The sequence below is a fragment of the Pyrgilauda ruficollis genome, unplaced genomic scaffold (assembly GCF_017590135.1).
Source record: "Pyrgilauda ruficollis isolate IOZ18807 unplaced genomic scaffold, ASM1759013v1 scaffold79, whole genome shotgun sequence".
In the NCBI taxonomy this organism is placed as follows: Eukaryota; Metazoa; Chordata; class Aves; order Passeriformes; family Passeridae; genus Pyrgilauda; species Pyrgilauda ruficollis.
Genome location: NW_024529821.1, coordinates 3610377 through 3627710, shown reverse-complemented (window position 1 = coordinate 3627710; position 17334 = coordinate 3610377). Strand labels below are relative to the sequence as shown.

The window sequence follows — 17334 nt, the reverse complement described above, 5'->3', positions numbered from 1 at the left end:
AAACATTAAAATAGTAAGAATCTAGAAAGAAGGGTGTTTTATTCCTCTGAAATAAGGTTTTTAGATCACCTGAAGACTATAGCCCTGAAGGGTAGACAATTTGTTCTCAGTTCATTTTAGAAGACAAAGCCCCCAAAGAACAATTTTGAATTTGAGAAAGATTTACAATACTCTGCATGTATGTACTTTATACATTTCACCGTCATGACAACTGATAGAAAGTTATTGTCAAGCAAACTATATCAGGATACAAAGACACTGCTACGCCATTATTAACAAAATAGATTTAATATTTGGTTTTAACTTTCCTACTATTTTTCCTTGCTTTCTTGTAGTGAGCCTGTTTGATTATTGGTGTGTCTCCAGACAGCTGTCACCCCACTCTGGCAACCTCCCTGGTTTTGAAAATGTGGTGCAATTGACAGGTTTGCTATTCATACCTGTAATATATTGCCTGTCCTTCTAGAGGAGAACAATTTCATCTTATCCCCCATAAAGGCTGTGGGAACTCATATAAAGAGGACAGTACAAATAATCTTTATCCATTATGATTTATTCTCTACAATACTTCATTAGAGGATAGAGTTCAATTATTTACACTCAGAAATTATTATATAGGTAGGAGGCAACCAAGTGTAATATAAAGAATTGGTCTGACGTCTCTGCACTGTAGGTCAAAAGAGGTCTCCTGCTTTAAGGAAATAAATTAACCAAAAAACCCCCAACAAAACAACATGTAGTTTCTGAATACAAACAGAAAACAGCACTAATAGTCAGTGAAGACTGCAGAGGTTTGTTAATGTACTATGAAAACAAATTATTCTGTGCAAAGGTTAAAATAAACTCTTAGATTTCCTTACAGATTTTTTTTGTTCTGATAAATTGTAGATATGTGATATTTTGACCATATAACATTCCCAAACTGAAATGGCTTCAGTTGAGATTGACTGTTGAACAACATGGAAAAAAAAAATTAAGAACCTCACAGTGGAAACATTTCAACACTGACAGACTCCAGTGATCAAAGACATTCTCCTGTAGTTACCGTAAAACAAAGACATTTCATCATCGCAGTGAGATTATTTATCAGTTGTGGTTGTCATGAGAATAAGCCCTTCTAGACCAAAAGGCACTTGCTTCTAAGGATGAGTTAATCCAGATCAAACCAGGGAACAGTTGCTTTGAGGAGTAGTTCTAACCAGCTGTCCCAGCCAAGCAAACACAGAGAAAATCTCACATCAATTGGCCACTGATTTTGGTTGTCTCCATCTTGAGGCAATTCAAACTCCAGTTTGTGCTCAGTTCACCTCTTTCATCCTTATGCATAGCTGCCATGTAATGATCTAGAAACGGGATTATTTCCTGAGACCACCTGTCCTTGTCATACATTTCTCTGAGCTGACTTAGCTATTGACACAGTTTTCAACTGATTTTATAGCTGGACCCTTATGGGACTAAAGCTGAGAGGGCCTGTTCCTTAGGCTGCAGACCAGTGTTTCTGATCTGACAGCTTCTCTTCTCACTGCAACAAGACAAGAACACAGTACATATTTAGAGGCATTTATGTTTTGTTTGTGTTTTTTTAAACAGACTGAGTGGGGAAACAGAAGTGGGAGAGGACAAGACTTCCCCAGTCCCAAACCACCTGTCCCACTTCAGGCTTAAACCAACCAAGTTACTCAATCCTAAAATTCTGTTCTTTAAAAAAATGACAGCTAACCCTCCCCACCCCACCCTTTATTCATCCCCTAGTCAAAGAAACTGAAATTAGGAAAACACTATACACTGTTGAAGACACAGAACAGGGCAAACACCTGAAAAAGAAACAGTATAGTTGAAAAGCCTGGCACTGTATGCCTGCATGACCAGTCTCACCGAGCGTGCTCAGGGGTGAAGTTTTAGCACCATTTTTTTGCCTTTTTTTAAACCTTTTAGAAATTAAATTCTAACATAGAACACTTGAACAGTAATGAGTGTAGCCCTATGTATCATACTGTTTGACAGCTGAAAGGTGAGTGGTATGCCTGGAGCTGACCCCACCCTCCCCCATCACTACACGGCACCTGGGGGAGCAACTACAAACTGGAGTGGTTTGTAACGAGACTCATTTATTCTCAGCAGCAGGAAGTCACGAAACAATCCTTTCATCTTCAATTCTTTTCAACAACATCACAAGGGAAAAGTGGCAATTTGTAGGAATGACCCAATACAGAAGGAATGCTGGGTCAATATTGCACCGTTATCCAGAGGAATCTCCCTCACATCTCTCTCCTCCAGCAGAACTTACACCAACATGAAGCAAAATGGCACAAGTGGTGCCTTGCTTCCTTAGGACCAGGAGCAGCACCCTGCAGCTCTCAGCTTCCTACCAGCCCTATTCCCTGCCACACCACAGCATAATTTCAGGCTTCAAACACCAGCCAATTAAAAGACACGAGCAGGCTCAGAAGATGTATGCAACCAAACAGCCATGACTCTGCTATGCACTCGTGATCTCTTCCCCAATCATTACTGACCCTCCAGAAGCTTGGAAAACCAACCAACCAACCAACCCCACCCCACTCTGTATTCTGAAGTCCGGTTATCTCATTAAAAGAGTGTCATAGTTTAGAGTTTATGACATCCCTCAACGATGCTGCAGAATACAACTTATAACTTCCTTTCAGAAAAGAGTATTCCTTGTGATCATCAACCAGCACGGGAGAAGAAATACAGAATGCACACAAGTTTCATGCCATTTGGGTAATACAGATTTCCCCACTCACTGCCTGGATGTGGCAATGACTAAGCTGAGTAAGATAAATCTCACCAGCAAAACTGAACAGCACCATTCCTGGAAACATTCCTGAAACACTCACAGCCCCTGAAATCAGTAGTCATACTGGCAAAAGTGGCTGTTCTATCAAAAGGAAGGTCCCCAAGACTGTTAGCTTAACTTAAAACAAATTTCAGTCACTGGTCTCACTTGTACGACTACAGTCAATGCTCTGCAAATCCCCTCCCCAGCCCTAATCCTATCTCTTACAAATATTTGGAAACAAAATTTGGTCAAAACCAAGACTGTCCAGGGACACTCGAGGATCCTTTCCTCTGCGTACACAGCAATGCCATGTCACTTTCTTACAGGCAAAACAGCATTATATTTCATAGCAGGCTTCATCACCAAGAATTCAGCCTACCAAGGATCTGAGCCTTAAAGCCTTCAAGGGTTTATTTAAATAATGGATTAATTTTTCACATGTTTTCTGTCCATGAGGATGGGGTGCTATCCAGGTGTTCAAGCCTCCCCAATATCATGATGTCCGCCTGTGATGCGTGGGGGCTGCAATCAGCTCTCAGTACACAACAGATACCAGAGGTTAAAAAAAAATTAAAAAGAACCTAAAAAATGTTTTGTTGGACTCCGTTGCCCAGGCTGCCAGGGGAATGCTCCTACTTGATCTGGGGGGCTTCCGTAACAAACGACTCAAGTTTCCGAGTGTCAGGAACACCCGGGAACAGATCAGTCCGAAGCAGCACTTTCACTCCTAAAGGTCTTCTGCACCTCACGACAGTTCGTAGGCATGGAGCCCCAATCCGACGGAACCCCCGCTGGGAGGGAAGGCTGAGATAAGGCTTGGGCCCCTGAAGTCCTGTCACGCTCTCACCCTCCCCCCAGGTCAGTGGGAAGGCAGACTTGGCAACGGAAGCTAGCATCATAAAATGGTGCAGTAATAGAAGTAACTGGACCAGGAAGAGGAGGCGTCTGCCCCGATGATGTCATAGCCGTTGGCAGCAACTGGGGAGTGGGACTGGTCATGCAGCCGTGTGTCAGGAGTAATGATTGTAGAGGGGGGGGGCATGAAGGGTGCCATTCTGGAAACAATGCTGGCGGGAGGCCATGTACTCTGCATAACTGATTGTCACCTTCTCACTGCGGTACCTGCGGGAACAGGCAGAGACACAGCGTCAGACTGCGCAACGCGGAGCGACTCCACGTGAAACATTCACCCCACGCTCCCCTCCAGCTCACAGCCAGTGATGACCAAGAGGAACCCACTGGTGTGAAAAACCTGTGTGAGCTTGAATTAGCTCCAGGGTCCCAAAAAATGAATCCTAATCAAGGTGACGATAGTTAAAGGGATGCCTGAAGTAGCACACAGGAAATAAATGATCGGTTTGTATTCTTTTTTATCCATAAATTACATGAAAAGTTTGCTGGAAGAAGATTCAACTACAGTGATTAAATAATTAGTATTTCACTATTTTTTACTTTTGTGGTTATCTCCACATTTGAAAAGGTAGTGAAAGAAATGGAGAGGTGAGTAAAAAGAGGTTTATCATAGCACATAAATGACTTAGTCCATGTTGTACAATCAGAATTCACAAAATGTGATGTTCCTTTGGAGAGACTGGAGTTTTCCAAGCTCTTCTAAAGCATGCTAAACAACAGCCAGCTACAAAGTGGTTGTGGGTTGCACTAAGACCACATTACATGAAATTTAATGAAAACCTTCATCCTGTCATCTCCTGTTAAAGAAAACCCTGCACACTCACCTCATATCTCTAGAGGTAAAGAATGACCTGATAATTTAGTGTTTCTATAGAAAACCAGAAAGTCCCCAGTTTTTACTAACATAAAGGGGGCAGAAACCAATAGGACAGCTGGGGCTATAGAAAAGCAAGCAAATTCTGAAAACCAGCCAAATGTGAGTGTGGTTTGGTTTGAAGACAGGTGTCACCTACTAATAGCTACAGCATTCACAGATGAGCACATTGAGAAAAGGAAGTTCATTGAAAAGATGCCAAAAAAAATCAACCTTTTCAACTCTCAAAAGTTCTGCTTCTGGTCTTTCACATATATAGTAATATTAAAACCAGTGACACTTAGGAAAACGCCAGTTTTGATCCTGCATGGACCAAACACGTTGTGCTTAATTCTATGTGCATTATATGCCTAACACATGGCATTTGTGATTTGGTCTTTCACACTACATCTCCTCCTCTGCAAGAGGCATAAAGACTTACATCGAGCACAAATATTTTAAATCACCCAGAAAACACCATAAAGTAAAATTAAAAGGCAACAAATTCATCTGCTTACCTGGTAAGTTTAATTGTTTTCCTAAAATCATTGGTAATGGGAGCCTTAAAGCCACCTTTCCTGAGTAAGGAGTCTATGGTCTGGATCTGATCCCAGTCTATTGAAAAATAGAAGCAAGGCAAATTTTTCAACAAAAAAATATTTCAAAACCACAAGAGATGCATTAAAAGGACTCTAGAAAAACAAACAACTAAACAGGAAACTCTGAGCTTTAGAAATCCTAGTGTTGAACTGGACATACGTGGCCGGATGCATGCACCTACTGCACATGCCTACCCCTTTAAACTGATATTGGCCTATGAAAGAGCAATTCCATTTTCCATTCCATGTCTTCTTATAAAGGTCTGTGCCTTGCTACCGTTGCAGGGACCCCAAATTTTTTCATCATTTGCCACTTAGCTCCCTTGAAAATAAGATAATAGTAATCTCTTTACATAGACAAATTGGGATTGATTCTCTAGTGATAGCACAGTGCACTGCTATGTGAGAGATCAGAGTTAAAATTCCTACCTTAGTCTTTTGCCCCAGAGCCAGGAGGATGCGACCACTCCACTCTGCTAGGTGGAGGAAAGGAGGAGGCAATATTTTGAGCAGTTACCATGGTGACCACTACTCTATTTGAGTGGGAAGTGTGCTCCAGAGGGGCTGTGTTTCTAGCCCTCCTCTGGAGGATGCTACTTTAGCAAGAATGAGGAGGAAAGTGACTCTCCTGTTGGTGCTGGGCAGCGTGCAGTTATCCTAGTTGGTGGGAGAAACATAGAAGAGGAAAGATGCAATGCTCAATGAGGCTGGAAGATCCATACTTTGAGATCCTCTATTTCTTCAGCCCTAAAGCATTCTGGCACTAAAATACAGCTGTGCAAAGACATGGGTGAGAGACAGGCCAGATGAAAACCCAGCAGCAACTGTATCAGGTGTCAGTTGTCCAGATTAGGCCTGGTGATTCCATGGCACCACTGTGAGGACAGCATTGTATTCCAAGCCCCAAACTGATAGATTGTTACCCAATTCTGTGACACAGTATGTTGACATGTTTGGCTGCCATCTCAAACCCACCTTGTTCCTTAGCAACCTCAGGTAAATACGTGGCTGTGCGTTTGACACCTTTCTCATTGATGAACTCTATTCTGATCCCATGGATTCCAACCTATAGATGGAAATGAACAGCCAGATAAGAGGTGTTTGCTAGCACTGAGCCCATGACTGAGTTGTCATTCCCACAACGCTGTGCATCTCTCTCTCTCTCTGCACCATTTGGCTTTTGCCTGGGTAAGGTCATTCTCCTCCCCACTCTCTGCTCTTGCCTGGCAGGTCTCACAAGGAGCTCTCAGCCACCCTTCCCAGACAAGCCTCACCAGTGGCCCTGCCACTTCTCCTGAGCTAAGTCTTGTCAGTTTTCCATCTCTTGTGTCACTCAAGAGAGATAAAATCTCTGCACGCAAGAATGATGCCTAAAATTACCTGACTATGAAGTCCATATATATATTGAATGAAATACACTTCAATGTACAAAGTCCTAAAAACCATTCATACCTTTGGTCTTAACTACTTTATTTCCAGTTCCTATCCACACTATCAAAAGACTTCCCAGGTTTTTATACAAGTATTTACACCCAATTCCTATTGGGCCAAGTCCATAAACCACTTTCATGTTTCTTTTATTCCCATTCAGATCCCCCACAACCAAAAGCATCTTGCTGGGCCATCCTCTTCCTTCCTTCCTTCCTTCTAGTTTTCCAGCCCCATTTCTTCTATTCCCAGTCTCTTCTATCCCCACACACCCCTGTAAGGAAGGAGATACATCACCATGTACTAACCCGAACCCGAATGGAACGAGAGAGTGATGCAGAGTTCCAAATGCACCTGTTCTCACCTCCCAGTCCAGGTAGTCACTGGCATCCTCGAAGTTAGTGAGGAGGGAGACAGAGCAGAAGAGTTTGGGCAGCTCCTCGCGGGTCAGGGGGGGAAATCGGCTGTCCTTAAGTGCACTAAAGGGAAGAGAAGATACGTCACCCAGTACAAGCACCAAAATAAAGTGTCAGATGCTCAATTATTCCCCTTTTGATTAGGCCTGCATGAAACATGCTTCTCTCCTACTGCAGAGAAAGTGATTTGCATCTCTCCCTAATCTAATGAACTGTAATACTAGTGGCAAGCCTCCTGATGCTCCCCAATGCCTACTGCAGGCTGAGAGAAATTACGTGCTACAGATGTCAAAACTGTTAGTATGCAAGATAGATTTGACAGTAGCCTAAAAATGCCAACTGCAACTCACCTTTTGCAAAGGTGTTCCACTACATCCTGATACATCACCTCACTGTAACGCTCATACACTCAGGTTTAGTTCACTATGAAGCATATTACATTGAACTATGTTGATCCAACATCCTAACCTTGAATCCTTACAGATCTTCAGTGAACGAACTAATTTCATATTCACTTCATATTTCTTTCATTTTTGACAGTTACCTGGTTAATGTATATTCCCTGAGTCCTGAGTGAAGATTCATGGCTGAAAAGGTCCCGATGCAGCCACGAAGCCGCTTGTCTCGCCCCGTCTTCCACGTCACAAAGAGTGGACTGAAAAGGCAAGAAAAGAAACAAACCCTCCAGCCTCTACAGATATTTGGTTGCTAAGGGGAGACAACCAAGGTATGAAAGAGCCCCATGCCTTTGCTCTCTCTCCCTCCAGTAAACCCCAGCAGGCAGGTTTGCTCACCTGCTCTCTAGCAAGAACAAAACTTCATGGCCACATCCCCCACATGCAAGCCCCAACACTTCCCTCCACCTTTTCAGCACACTCCATCCTCCCCAGCAGGACCCTGGGAGTCCTCCACAGACATCTTCCTGGTGTGCTGCCTTCTAATCACTGAAATGGTTATTTGATCCCACTGATTATCTGTCAGTATTGGCCTCACTTTGCAACATCCACTAGTTTCCAGCATAGGTCATATAGAAATTAATATAGATGATGCAATTTAGTTCTTTATACTACCACTTCCATAAATCAGATTTGCAATAGAAGCTTTTCTGTTTTTGCTTTTTAAGGAATGAAAAGAAATCCAAATTATTTTTTTTCCCTGTTTTTTCCATGAGGATCTGACTTCTGGGTTCATCCCTAAGTCTCAAGCAGTTTATGTCCACATTTTTGCTTACTTTACATTTAATTTGTATTTACATGCATTTTCTCCTGTTGAACACAGATCTAAAACACTATTGTTCCTACTCAAACATCACCTGGATTTCCACTTTCCTGTCTACCATCACGAATTTACAGGCACAACAGCAGATTCTCAAACTCAGCAGGCTCATTTCGAGCTGTTAAACTGCAACTCCTGATTTGGCCTTAAAGAATAACAGCTTCAGAATAAGAGAGCTCTACGAAGAGATAAACAGGTAAAGATGACTGTGAACATTAAATACAAAAAAAATTAACTTCTACAGGAGTGAGTGAAATTGCAAAGAGCTGTAGAGAGAAGCACTAAAAGGACAGTGGTGGTTGCAGCTCTACAAGAATGTCCAAACATCTGCAAAATTCTGTAAGGCAACTGATAATGCTGACCTAATTATAAAATCAGGATGAGTGATTCTGTGACTTGTTCAGAGTACTGAATGCAAGACATCAGTCTGTGGATTTCTACTGAACTTTAAGTAATATGATAGCATATGATTTTCTGAGATAAGAAAACATTGACAGGAGATTTGAACCATCAAGACTGATTTGACAACATAGCTTAGACACTTTCCTCAAACTCTTGAAGCTTTTGTCAGCAATGCACCTCTGCAGCAAACCTTACAAAAATACTAAGATGTTCTGTTCAGACAACAAAACCAGCATGGAGCGTGGATGATTTCTCAAACACAGCAACAGAACTTCTTATGTCTGAGTAGTGAGAACATCATTTAAACTGTAGTAATAACTCAGTGCCCAGTGACGCTCCTCAGAGCAACAATGGAATTAAATCCATCACGCACAAACTCATCATTCAGGATCTGGTTACCAGCTGGGACCAATGGCAAAAGTAATGCCCAAAAGAGCAATTAGCCCTTGAGTGATAATTGTGAAGGACTTTGCCCACAGAGGAAGTGGAAACATCCTTCCACGCCCAGCAACAACCTCCTGGTTGGCTTGACCAGGACAGGGGATCTGCTGTTCTAGTTTTCCAGTAACACTTCAAGGCACTTAGAAGATATAATTTTTCTACATTTTAATCTGTCTATCTATCACATGTTGAAAGAGCAAACAGAAAAAGAGTGTAAGAAAACACATCAGAAAACTTAAAAAAAGAAGAAAAAAAAAAGACACTAAACTTACACAGGAGATCTGTGAGAAACACTACTGTCACAAGTTCAGTGGAAATTTACCCTAATCTAATAAGAATTTTGAAAGTACTGCTCAGTCCATGTGACACTCAACCCAAAGAGAAAAGGCAAGGGAGAACATAGAACCATCACTCACAGAATACAAATCTAAGTAAATTCCCCTTCAATTCAAATTGCAGGTTCACATTTTCAATTTACCTCTTTCCCCTTTCCAAAGGGAAAAAAATCCCACAACCCATCTTTCCATTGAGCTGCAGCACAGCTTTATGCATCCATAATAGAAGAGATATTATCAGAGGGGAGAGGATAATTGCATTCTGAAGGCTGTATATTTTAAAATACCTTAAAGCACATTTAAAACCATTTTTCATTGTGGTCAGAACAACTGAGGCATAAAAAAAAGATATGATTCTGTACACATAGATAAAATTTCACTATTTTCACTGCAGAGAAGATGATGTTTCTGTCTCTGAAGAATAAATGCACTCAGCAAATTGCAGGTGCAGCTGACAATAAGGCCATTGTTCCAGAGCCCCTCCTTGAAAAGTGTTATTTCCCAGATGTACTGAGAAAAGTCACAACAATCTTTTGTCCATGTTCACTCAGGAGCATTTACTGGTACTTTGCAGCCATATCCCCAGCAGATTATGTCAACTGTTCCTTCCGCAGCCACAACATCCCACTTTATATATGTTTGATGAGGGTTTTTAGGCTGAGAGGAACTAAAACTAACAGCAGCTAAAAATTAGCTTCATCAATTGCAACTACAAAGGGAATTTTAAAGTAGAAAAGTACAGTTAATTTGAATCAGGCTTTAGCTTGTACTAGGGAAAAACCTGTTACAGAACAGATCTTATGATGCAAGTCTCCTATTATTTGTCTTGTATGGCAACTAGAAACTTCCATGGTATAGTTTTAGCACCAGTTTGTAATACCTACTATTAAAAAATCAGACAGAAGGACAAAAGTGGAAAAAGTAACCAATCAGCTACTTGCACAGGTTCCAAATTGTAAATACTTGCAGTAACCTGAATAGTAAAGGGGATATTTCCTTCCTTTGCCAAGTTAATTCAGACATAACTACAAGGCTTGCAATGCCACCATCTCTTCAGTAACCTGTGACCATCACTGCTAACACTGGAATAAGGGAACTTTACTGCACAGGTATCTACCAGCTCCATAATTCCCATCAAGTGTGCTGTCCATGTGCACATCCCCTCAGGCTGGTGACTGACATTCATGTGGTTTTCAACCCATAACCCTGGCACTTGCATGTTTTTACACTGTTTATGCCAAATCCTGACCTTCACACCTGCTTTTAGCTTTACTATAAAGTTCAGCACCAGTTTAAAAACCAGTCTAAGAACAGGATGTGCCTCTTTCTAGTCAGTCAACAGTCTCTTCTCTGTTTGTGCAGAGAGACTCCTGGTATAAACCTTTGTTTTGTCCGAAGATCTCTTACATTGACATTAATTACGTCACAAAAGGCCACAATGCAAATTATTTCTGGATTTTCACTCTCCTTACTCTTGTATTTGGTAACATTTGGCTTGAAGTTCATTACGAGACTGTCTCAAGTGGGGCAGTTCTTCCTTGTGTGCTGCTCTTCAAGAGAGCAAACCCCCATGTTTTTCCCTGGGGTACATCCATTTCCTGGAAGCAACAGAATAAATGCTGAAACACAAGAAAATCCAGGCAAGCATTTGCTGACAGGGAAAGAGAAGGGAAGGGCTGGTTATGCTTTGTTGGTGTGCTGATCTAAAAGACTTGTAATCATGAGCACTGAAATAACCAGTGAACAATTTTTAACTTTTCAAATCTGGGCATAAAAATTCAAGCAGCTGCTATTCCCCAAAGGATATCCTTTTTGATACTAGTCAACAGAAAAAGCAACAAAATCCAGCCAGAAATCTCCTGACACCAAAAGAATGCAGCTCTATAAAACCATCTCTCTTACCAGCTTAACGGAGCAACAGCCAATAACCCTTTGCACTCTGAGTGACAAAACAACAAGCAGCCTGACACCAAATGTTCTAAAGGGAACCCACTCAGCTCCCTTTAGGAATACCAGAAATGTTTCAGCCTGGGGAGTCCCTGGAACTATTTGATATCCTAGTCCAGAGCATTTCTCTGTCCATTTGTATTTACAGTATTAAACAGCTTACTCTGCGGCAGCATTCAGGACATGTATCCACAATCCAGCTGGAATAATAACTGCATGGAAGCACAACCTACATCCACCCTGACAGCAGAAAGGTGGGCACACACTGAGTACACAGAAAGAAAGTCCATGACCTGTTTTAAGCCATTGTTCTTTACATCAATTTAAAATTCAATAGCTTAAATTAAGGATGTCAGCAACTTTTTATTTTATCTATTGTTCTGGAGGAGGCCCTGGAGGAGTGTCAGAAGGTCCATCTGTCACTGATCTTTCCCATATAATTCTTTTAACAAACATTTTAACAACATTAACATTTCCACACCTACGCAGTCAACCTTCAGACAAACATTAGCTAAATCTCACCAAAGTGAAACAGCTTCATAAATCCTTCTCCTCACTTCTGCTCATACACATCTCCTTTCCTCCTAACCTTGGTATTCTCCTTGAAAGTTAACTCTCTTGGCAGTGCTGGCTTCATGGTTGGACTCAAAGGTTTTTCCAGCCTAAAAGATTCTAGGATTTCTCCCCACACTGCCCAGCTAGCACGATCTCCCTAACACATCCTCTATAACTGGTAATTTTTAGATTCCCGTCCCTGCTAAACCCATTCACTTGGACAGCTGAAAACTTCTTTGAGTGTCCTTGTCCAACGCTCACCAGCCCAGCATTTGTTTCAGGATGAGCTGGAAACTTGTTCCAACTTCAGCTTTTTACTTTATTCCCTTTCCATTGCTTTGCAGAAGGAAGTCTCTTCCCCTCTCCAAGTCAGTGTCTCACATTAGCAGCTGGAGCTTCTTCAAATTAATTACATTATTTAACTGGTTTTCTAGTACAATTTTGTAGGTGGCACTACTCAGCTAATTTTTTACAGAGGAATCCACTTAAAAAGAAGGGGCAAACTTTATCAGAACATTCCCATGAAGTGAGTTTGCACTCCTCCACAAAGAGCACAGTGCCTGATGGAACACAGCAGACTGTGAGCTGAAGAAGCACCACACCTCTTCACACTTGGCCTAGCTCTTGCTGTAGAGCCAAGCACTTTCTCTCTCACAGGACACTCTTTAAAGCTCACTCACCTCCACCAACAAACAGCACTTTAATCTTTTGTGCACTTACAGTGCATCCTTTTGTTCCCAGCAGACAAAGCAAGGAGCACAGTGCCCCCCTTTCTCCCTGCACACCCCTTTTCCCACTCCCCAAAGGAAACCCTTCACCCTTCCCCAACCACACCACAGCTCTGGAAGCTGTTTCCCAGCTTTGCTCCCACATCAGGCTGTACTCACTAGGGGTCATTGGTAAATCGAGGAAGCCGTGGCTGAGGGAACCCGTAGAGATGACAGTAGAGTACATCAAAGCAGTAGCAGCACATCTCTGCTGTCACCACCAGGTTCTTGGTGCTGTTGGCAGTTCCATTGGGCCGAGTAAGTGGGCTCAGAGCTCCTGAAGTGGGATTCATTCGAGTAATTGGGGAATTTCCTGGGCCCAAAGTCAAGTCAGATACGTTCTCCCTTCCATTATTCCCATCTGTATGCTGGTGGTTCTGAAGAGGACCTGAACTGGAGCTTGGTACAGTTGTGGTCTGATTCCCATGACTGTGCGTTCCACTCCCAGACAATTTGGGCTTCTTCACCCCACAACAGCCAGCTGCCAGCTTGGGCTCAAGTGGAGGAACACAGCGTCTTTTTCCCATCCTGCTTCAAAACTCGCTGCCTGGAGCACTGCAGAACCCTGGCATGGAGGGGTGGGGAAGGGGGAAAAGCATTACACAAAGAGTTACAGGTCAAAAACCAACAGCTGCTTCCTTGCTTCTGCTACAAAGAGAGGAAAAAAACCCTCCAAAGCATGGGATCAAGCACAGCACCAAAGGCAGGTCAGCAGAATGGGTGTTCTCACACAGAGATTGGAAGAGTATGGACACAACATGCATGCAATCACACTTTCCAAGGTATTGAACATTTTAATAGGTGGCTCATCGCAAAAAAATGTAACCAGACCTCCCATAAAAAGAACAAAACTGTGGGAAAACAAAAGGAAAAAAGACTTGTGACTGCAGATACACCCTATCCACTACTTTTCCTGCTCACCCATTCCTCCTCAGTCAATGCCTGCACCAGCGGCAAAAAAAAAAGCGCATTTCCCATCTCTGTTTGTGAGAGAAGAGTGACAGCAGCCCAAAAGGACACCTTTGGGGCTGGACTCCCAGGGGTGTTGCCCTTGATTTAGCACTGGCAACATCAAAGAGGAGCTAAAAGCACTGAAACCACCATTTTCTAAACTACAGACTATTTTCCAGACCACAGACTGGAATCTGCATTTACTTTCTGGCACGGGGTGAACAAATACAGCTCCCAAATAAACATGCAGGGGGAACAGGCAAGATGTGCACTACAGGAAGAGCTGAAGCCAGCATGGTCTGAACAGAGGAAAGCGATAATAGCAGGAAACAGGCATGGTACAAAAAACCCAACAACCCAGAGCAGTGTTTTGCCTGCAAAGATGAGAATATTAGCTCATGCAGCACACGAAGGGGCAGAACAAACACAGGGAGGAAAGGCTGTGCAGACAGAGATCAACAAACATGATAGGCAAGGATTACGGGTCAGTGGCAGGAGCTTAAACACCAACATCACCGTGAGATCTGAATATACAGGGGAGAGAAAACCAGGCTGTCAAATGGGGCTCAGAGCACAGGCAGGTGAGACAGGGAACACCACGGGGGACTGAAGTCACACTCGGCTCTCAGCAGCACCAGGGAACTACTGTGACCACCAGAGCAGCCCTCCAGCCCTCCCAAGCTGAGAGCACAGACAGCGTTGGGGGTGAGGGACGACTGAAACACACTGAAATTCAGGTTGTGACAACTCCCTCCCTCCTCTGCACGTGCAAAGGCAGTAAACTTAGTTCTGAAGTTTCATCGGTCACAGCAGGAGTCACAGGACTCTGAACTGAACCAGAACTGATGTGAAGGGTGTTCAGAGGTGCAGCCTGCACGCCCGCACTGCTTGCTCTGCTTAGGAATTCCCTCAAGGTTTTAGAAAGACCATAAGGAACAATTTACAAGACCTAAGGAAAATGGTAATTTTTTCTTTCATCTCTACTTTTGTAATAAAATTAAAAAAAAAAAAACAAAACCAAAACAAAAAAAAAACCAACCAAAACCTATAAGAAACCAAACCAGGCAAAAGAAAAGCATAACTTTGACAAAGCGACCGTGTAAATTCTTCACTGCCTATTAAAAGTAACCCGGCTCTGGCTGTTCGAGGGTGCTGAGCCTTATGAGCCTTCCCCAGTTACCACTGACGGCTCAGCCGCATTGGGGAAGATAAATCATTATTTATTTATCTGGAAGCACAACACTTGATTCAAGATCGGAGACGTGGCAGGGGCAGGGGGGAGCGTCCCCCTCTTCTCCCCTCCTCTGCAGCAGGGGCCTAACAAAGGCGGCCGCTCGGCTCCAGCCCCGCTTCCCGGGAGCGCCCCGCGGCCGGGCGGCCAGGGGGCACACCGGGGCACCGCGGCGGCGGGACGAGCCCCGGGCTGCCGCACACAAACTTTGCGGGGTGTTCGGGGGGGTCCCGCAGCGCCGCCGGCTCCGGCCCGGCGAGACCCCGGCTTCGCCCCGTGCCCCCGGCCCGACCCCCGAGCAGCCCCGGGGCCGCCAGGGGGCGCCGCGGAGCGGGACCCCCCTGCGGCCTCCCCCAGCCCGGGGCGGCGGGCCCCCTCCCCCGTGCCTCCCTCACGCCCCCGGGGGGTCACCCACCTCCTGCTCCCGTCCCGGCTTCTCCTCCGCCTCAGCCCCGCCGCCGCCGCTGCTGCCCCGCAGCCTTCTGCCGCCTCATGGGGCCATGGGCCTGGGCGAGGCTCCCCGGAGAAGCGGGCCCGGCGGGCGGGGGAGCGGGCAGGGCCCGCCGCGGCCGGGGCTTCCCGGGGCGGCCGGAGGACCGGAGCGAGGCCGCGGGCAGGTCCGCCGCTATCCCGGCAGCCTCCTCCTCCTCCTCCTCCTCCTCCTCCCGGCCGTGAGGTAATGAGGGACGGACACTCATAGTCCGCCAGCCTCCCGGCGGCGCCAACACAGCCAAGGCCCTAGGGCGGGCGCTCTGCCCCACGCAGAAACCATAGAGACGCGCGCTTCCGCGCCCTCCCCGTCACGTGAGCAGCGCACGTGCGGGAACAAACAGTTCCGGGAGCGGGGACGTCACTCGGCAGCAGCGCCGCGCTGCCATTGGCCAGCGGGGGCGATGACGGCATGGGGGGAGGGGCTGGAGGAGGGGAGCGTCCATTGCGCGGCTCGAAGGGGGGGAGTCGTTCCTGCCCTCGGGACCGGAGCGCTGAGGGCGTGAGGGGAGAGCCTGAGCGCTGAGGGCTCCGGCCGCTGGGACGGCTTTAATTATAGCCGCGTGTGACGGATTTACGGCAGGAGCCAAGATACCACAACAACACCAACGCAGAAATTACTCTATTAGTGTTTCCAGCTGCCAACGGGGCGCCCAAACGCTTCCCCCTTCGCCTTTCTTCACAGCGCCATAAAAACCAAAGCAGGGAAGTAGTTACTTCGTCAAGGGTTTGGGGACAGCTTGTAAAAATAGAGTCTCTGCATTCCACCCTGAGGGAATTCTCTGGCATCGGGCAGTTTGGGGTCCCTTGGAGGGGACAAGGGTTGTTGTGGCTGTATGAGGCACATAGGGGAAGGCATAGAGAAAACCACAGCGCTCATTCCTGATTCCCTTCCAACAGCACCCGTGAAACACCTGGGCACAATGAAGAGCAAACTGCATAGCCCAGAGCACCCACACTGCACATCCAACCCCAAGGGGCAAACTGGCTGAACCCTTTCAAGATTGCAAAATGGAATTTATGCCATTTCTGATCGAAGCTTAAGCAATAAATAAGAGGCATAAAAATGTGAGCTAGAGAAATCTGGTTGCATGTCAGTGGATCTTACGGTCTCCTATAGACTAGAATCACAGAATGGTAGGAAAGGACCTTCAAGCTTGTTTTGTTCCACCCCCTGCCATGGGCTGGGGCACTTTCTACAGTTTGCTCCTTTGCCTTTGACATTACATAATCGACATGGTTTCCACAGCACAAGAGCAGCACTGCAATTAATGCCATTCTAAGGTTATGGAACAGCACCATCCTTTTAAGTCTAGATAGCAGCCCTAAATAGCAACTAAGGGAAACTAAGGTTACAAAGAATCGGGTGAGAATACCCAGAATAGATCGAGGGAGTTCCTAACTTTTGCAGGGTTGAAAAGAATCCTTCCCTCCCTTCTTCCCCCCACCCCCCAAACATACCTCACTCTGCTGGTAATGCCTTGGATTGCATCTCAAACCCATTTGCCAAGATATGAAACAGTTCCCAACCCTACAAAAGTCCACTTCATAATCACCACAGAGCTTCTTGTAGAGTCCTTAGGAACCTGGGAGTGTCGGTGCTGTGTTTATTACCCTGGCAACATCAAACAAATACTTCACCAGTTGTGCATGCTCTTCTGTTCCTGCAGCACAAGAAATGTGAGGTGATGGCAGCAGTTTAATTCCCATTTTTTCTGGTCTTACCTCTGCTTTTAATTTCAACACACACACACAACTACTGTAACTTTCCTAATATCCAAGTTACAATATCATTATATTAGAATTGTATCTTACAATGGAAGTGGTTTCATTTGAACGAGCAAAATCAAGCTAACGTGAAAGACTACTCTCCAAAGCTGAAATAAACTTGGTTTTCATGTGTTAAAAACACAAAACCAGTGTGAATATGGAC

General features: G+C 44.8%; 1 protein-coding gene across 2 annotated transcripts; it reads right to left on the bottom strand.

The window, feature by feature from the left end:
* Nucleotides 1-541: 541 nt before the first annotated feature.
* On the bottom strand, nt 542-15710 carry AMMECR1L (AMMECR1 like). 2 transcript variants are annotated; one of them, XM_041486776.1, is made up of 7 exons: nt 15328-15709; nt 12851-13295; nt 7553-7663; nt 6957-7071; nt 6140-6230; nt 5084-5180; nt 542-3922 (listed from the first exon to the last, which is right to left on the bottom strand). In XM_041486776.1, exons 2-7 carry the CDS (start codon nt 13255-13257, stop codon nt 3811-3813), a joined length of 933 nt encoding a protein of 310 aa, XP_041342710.1. In that variant the 5' UTR covers nt 13258-13295; nt 15328-15709; the 3' UTR covers nt 542-3810. The 2 variants fall into 2 exon arrangements, 1 of the variants encoding a protein (XP_041342710.1); XR_005956808.1 differs by lacking the exon at nt 542-3922 and having other exon boundaries at nt 5594-6230; nt 15328-15710.
* Nucleotides 15711-17334: the final 1624 nt, after the last annotated feature.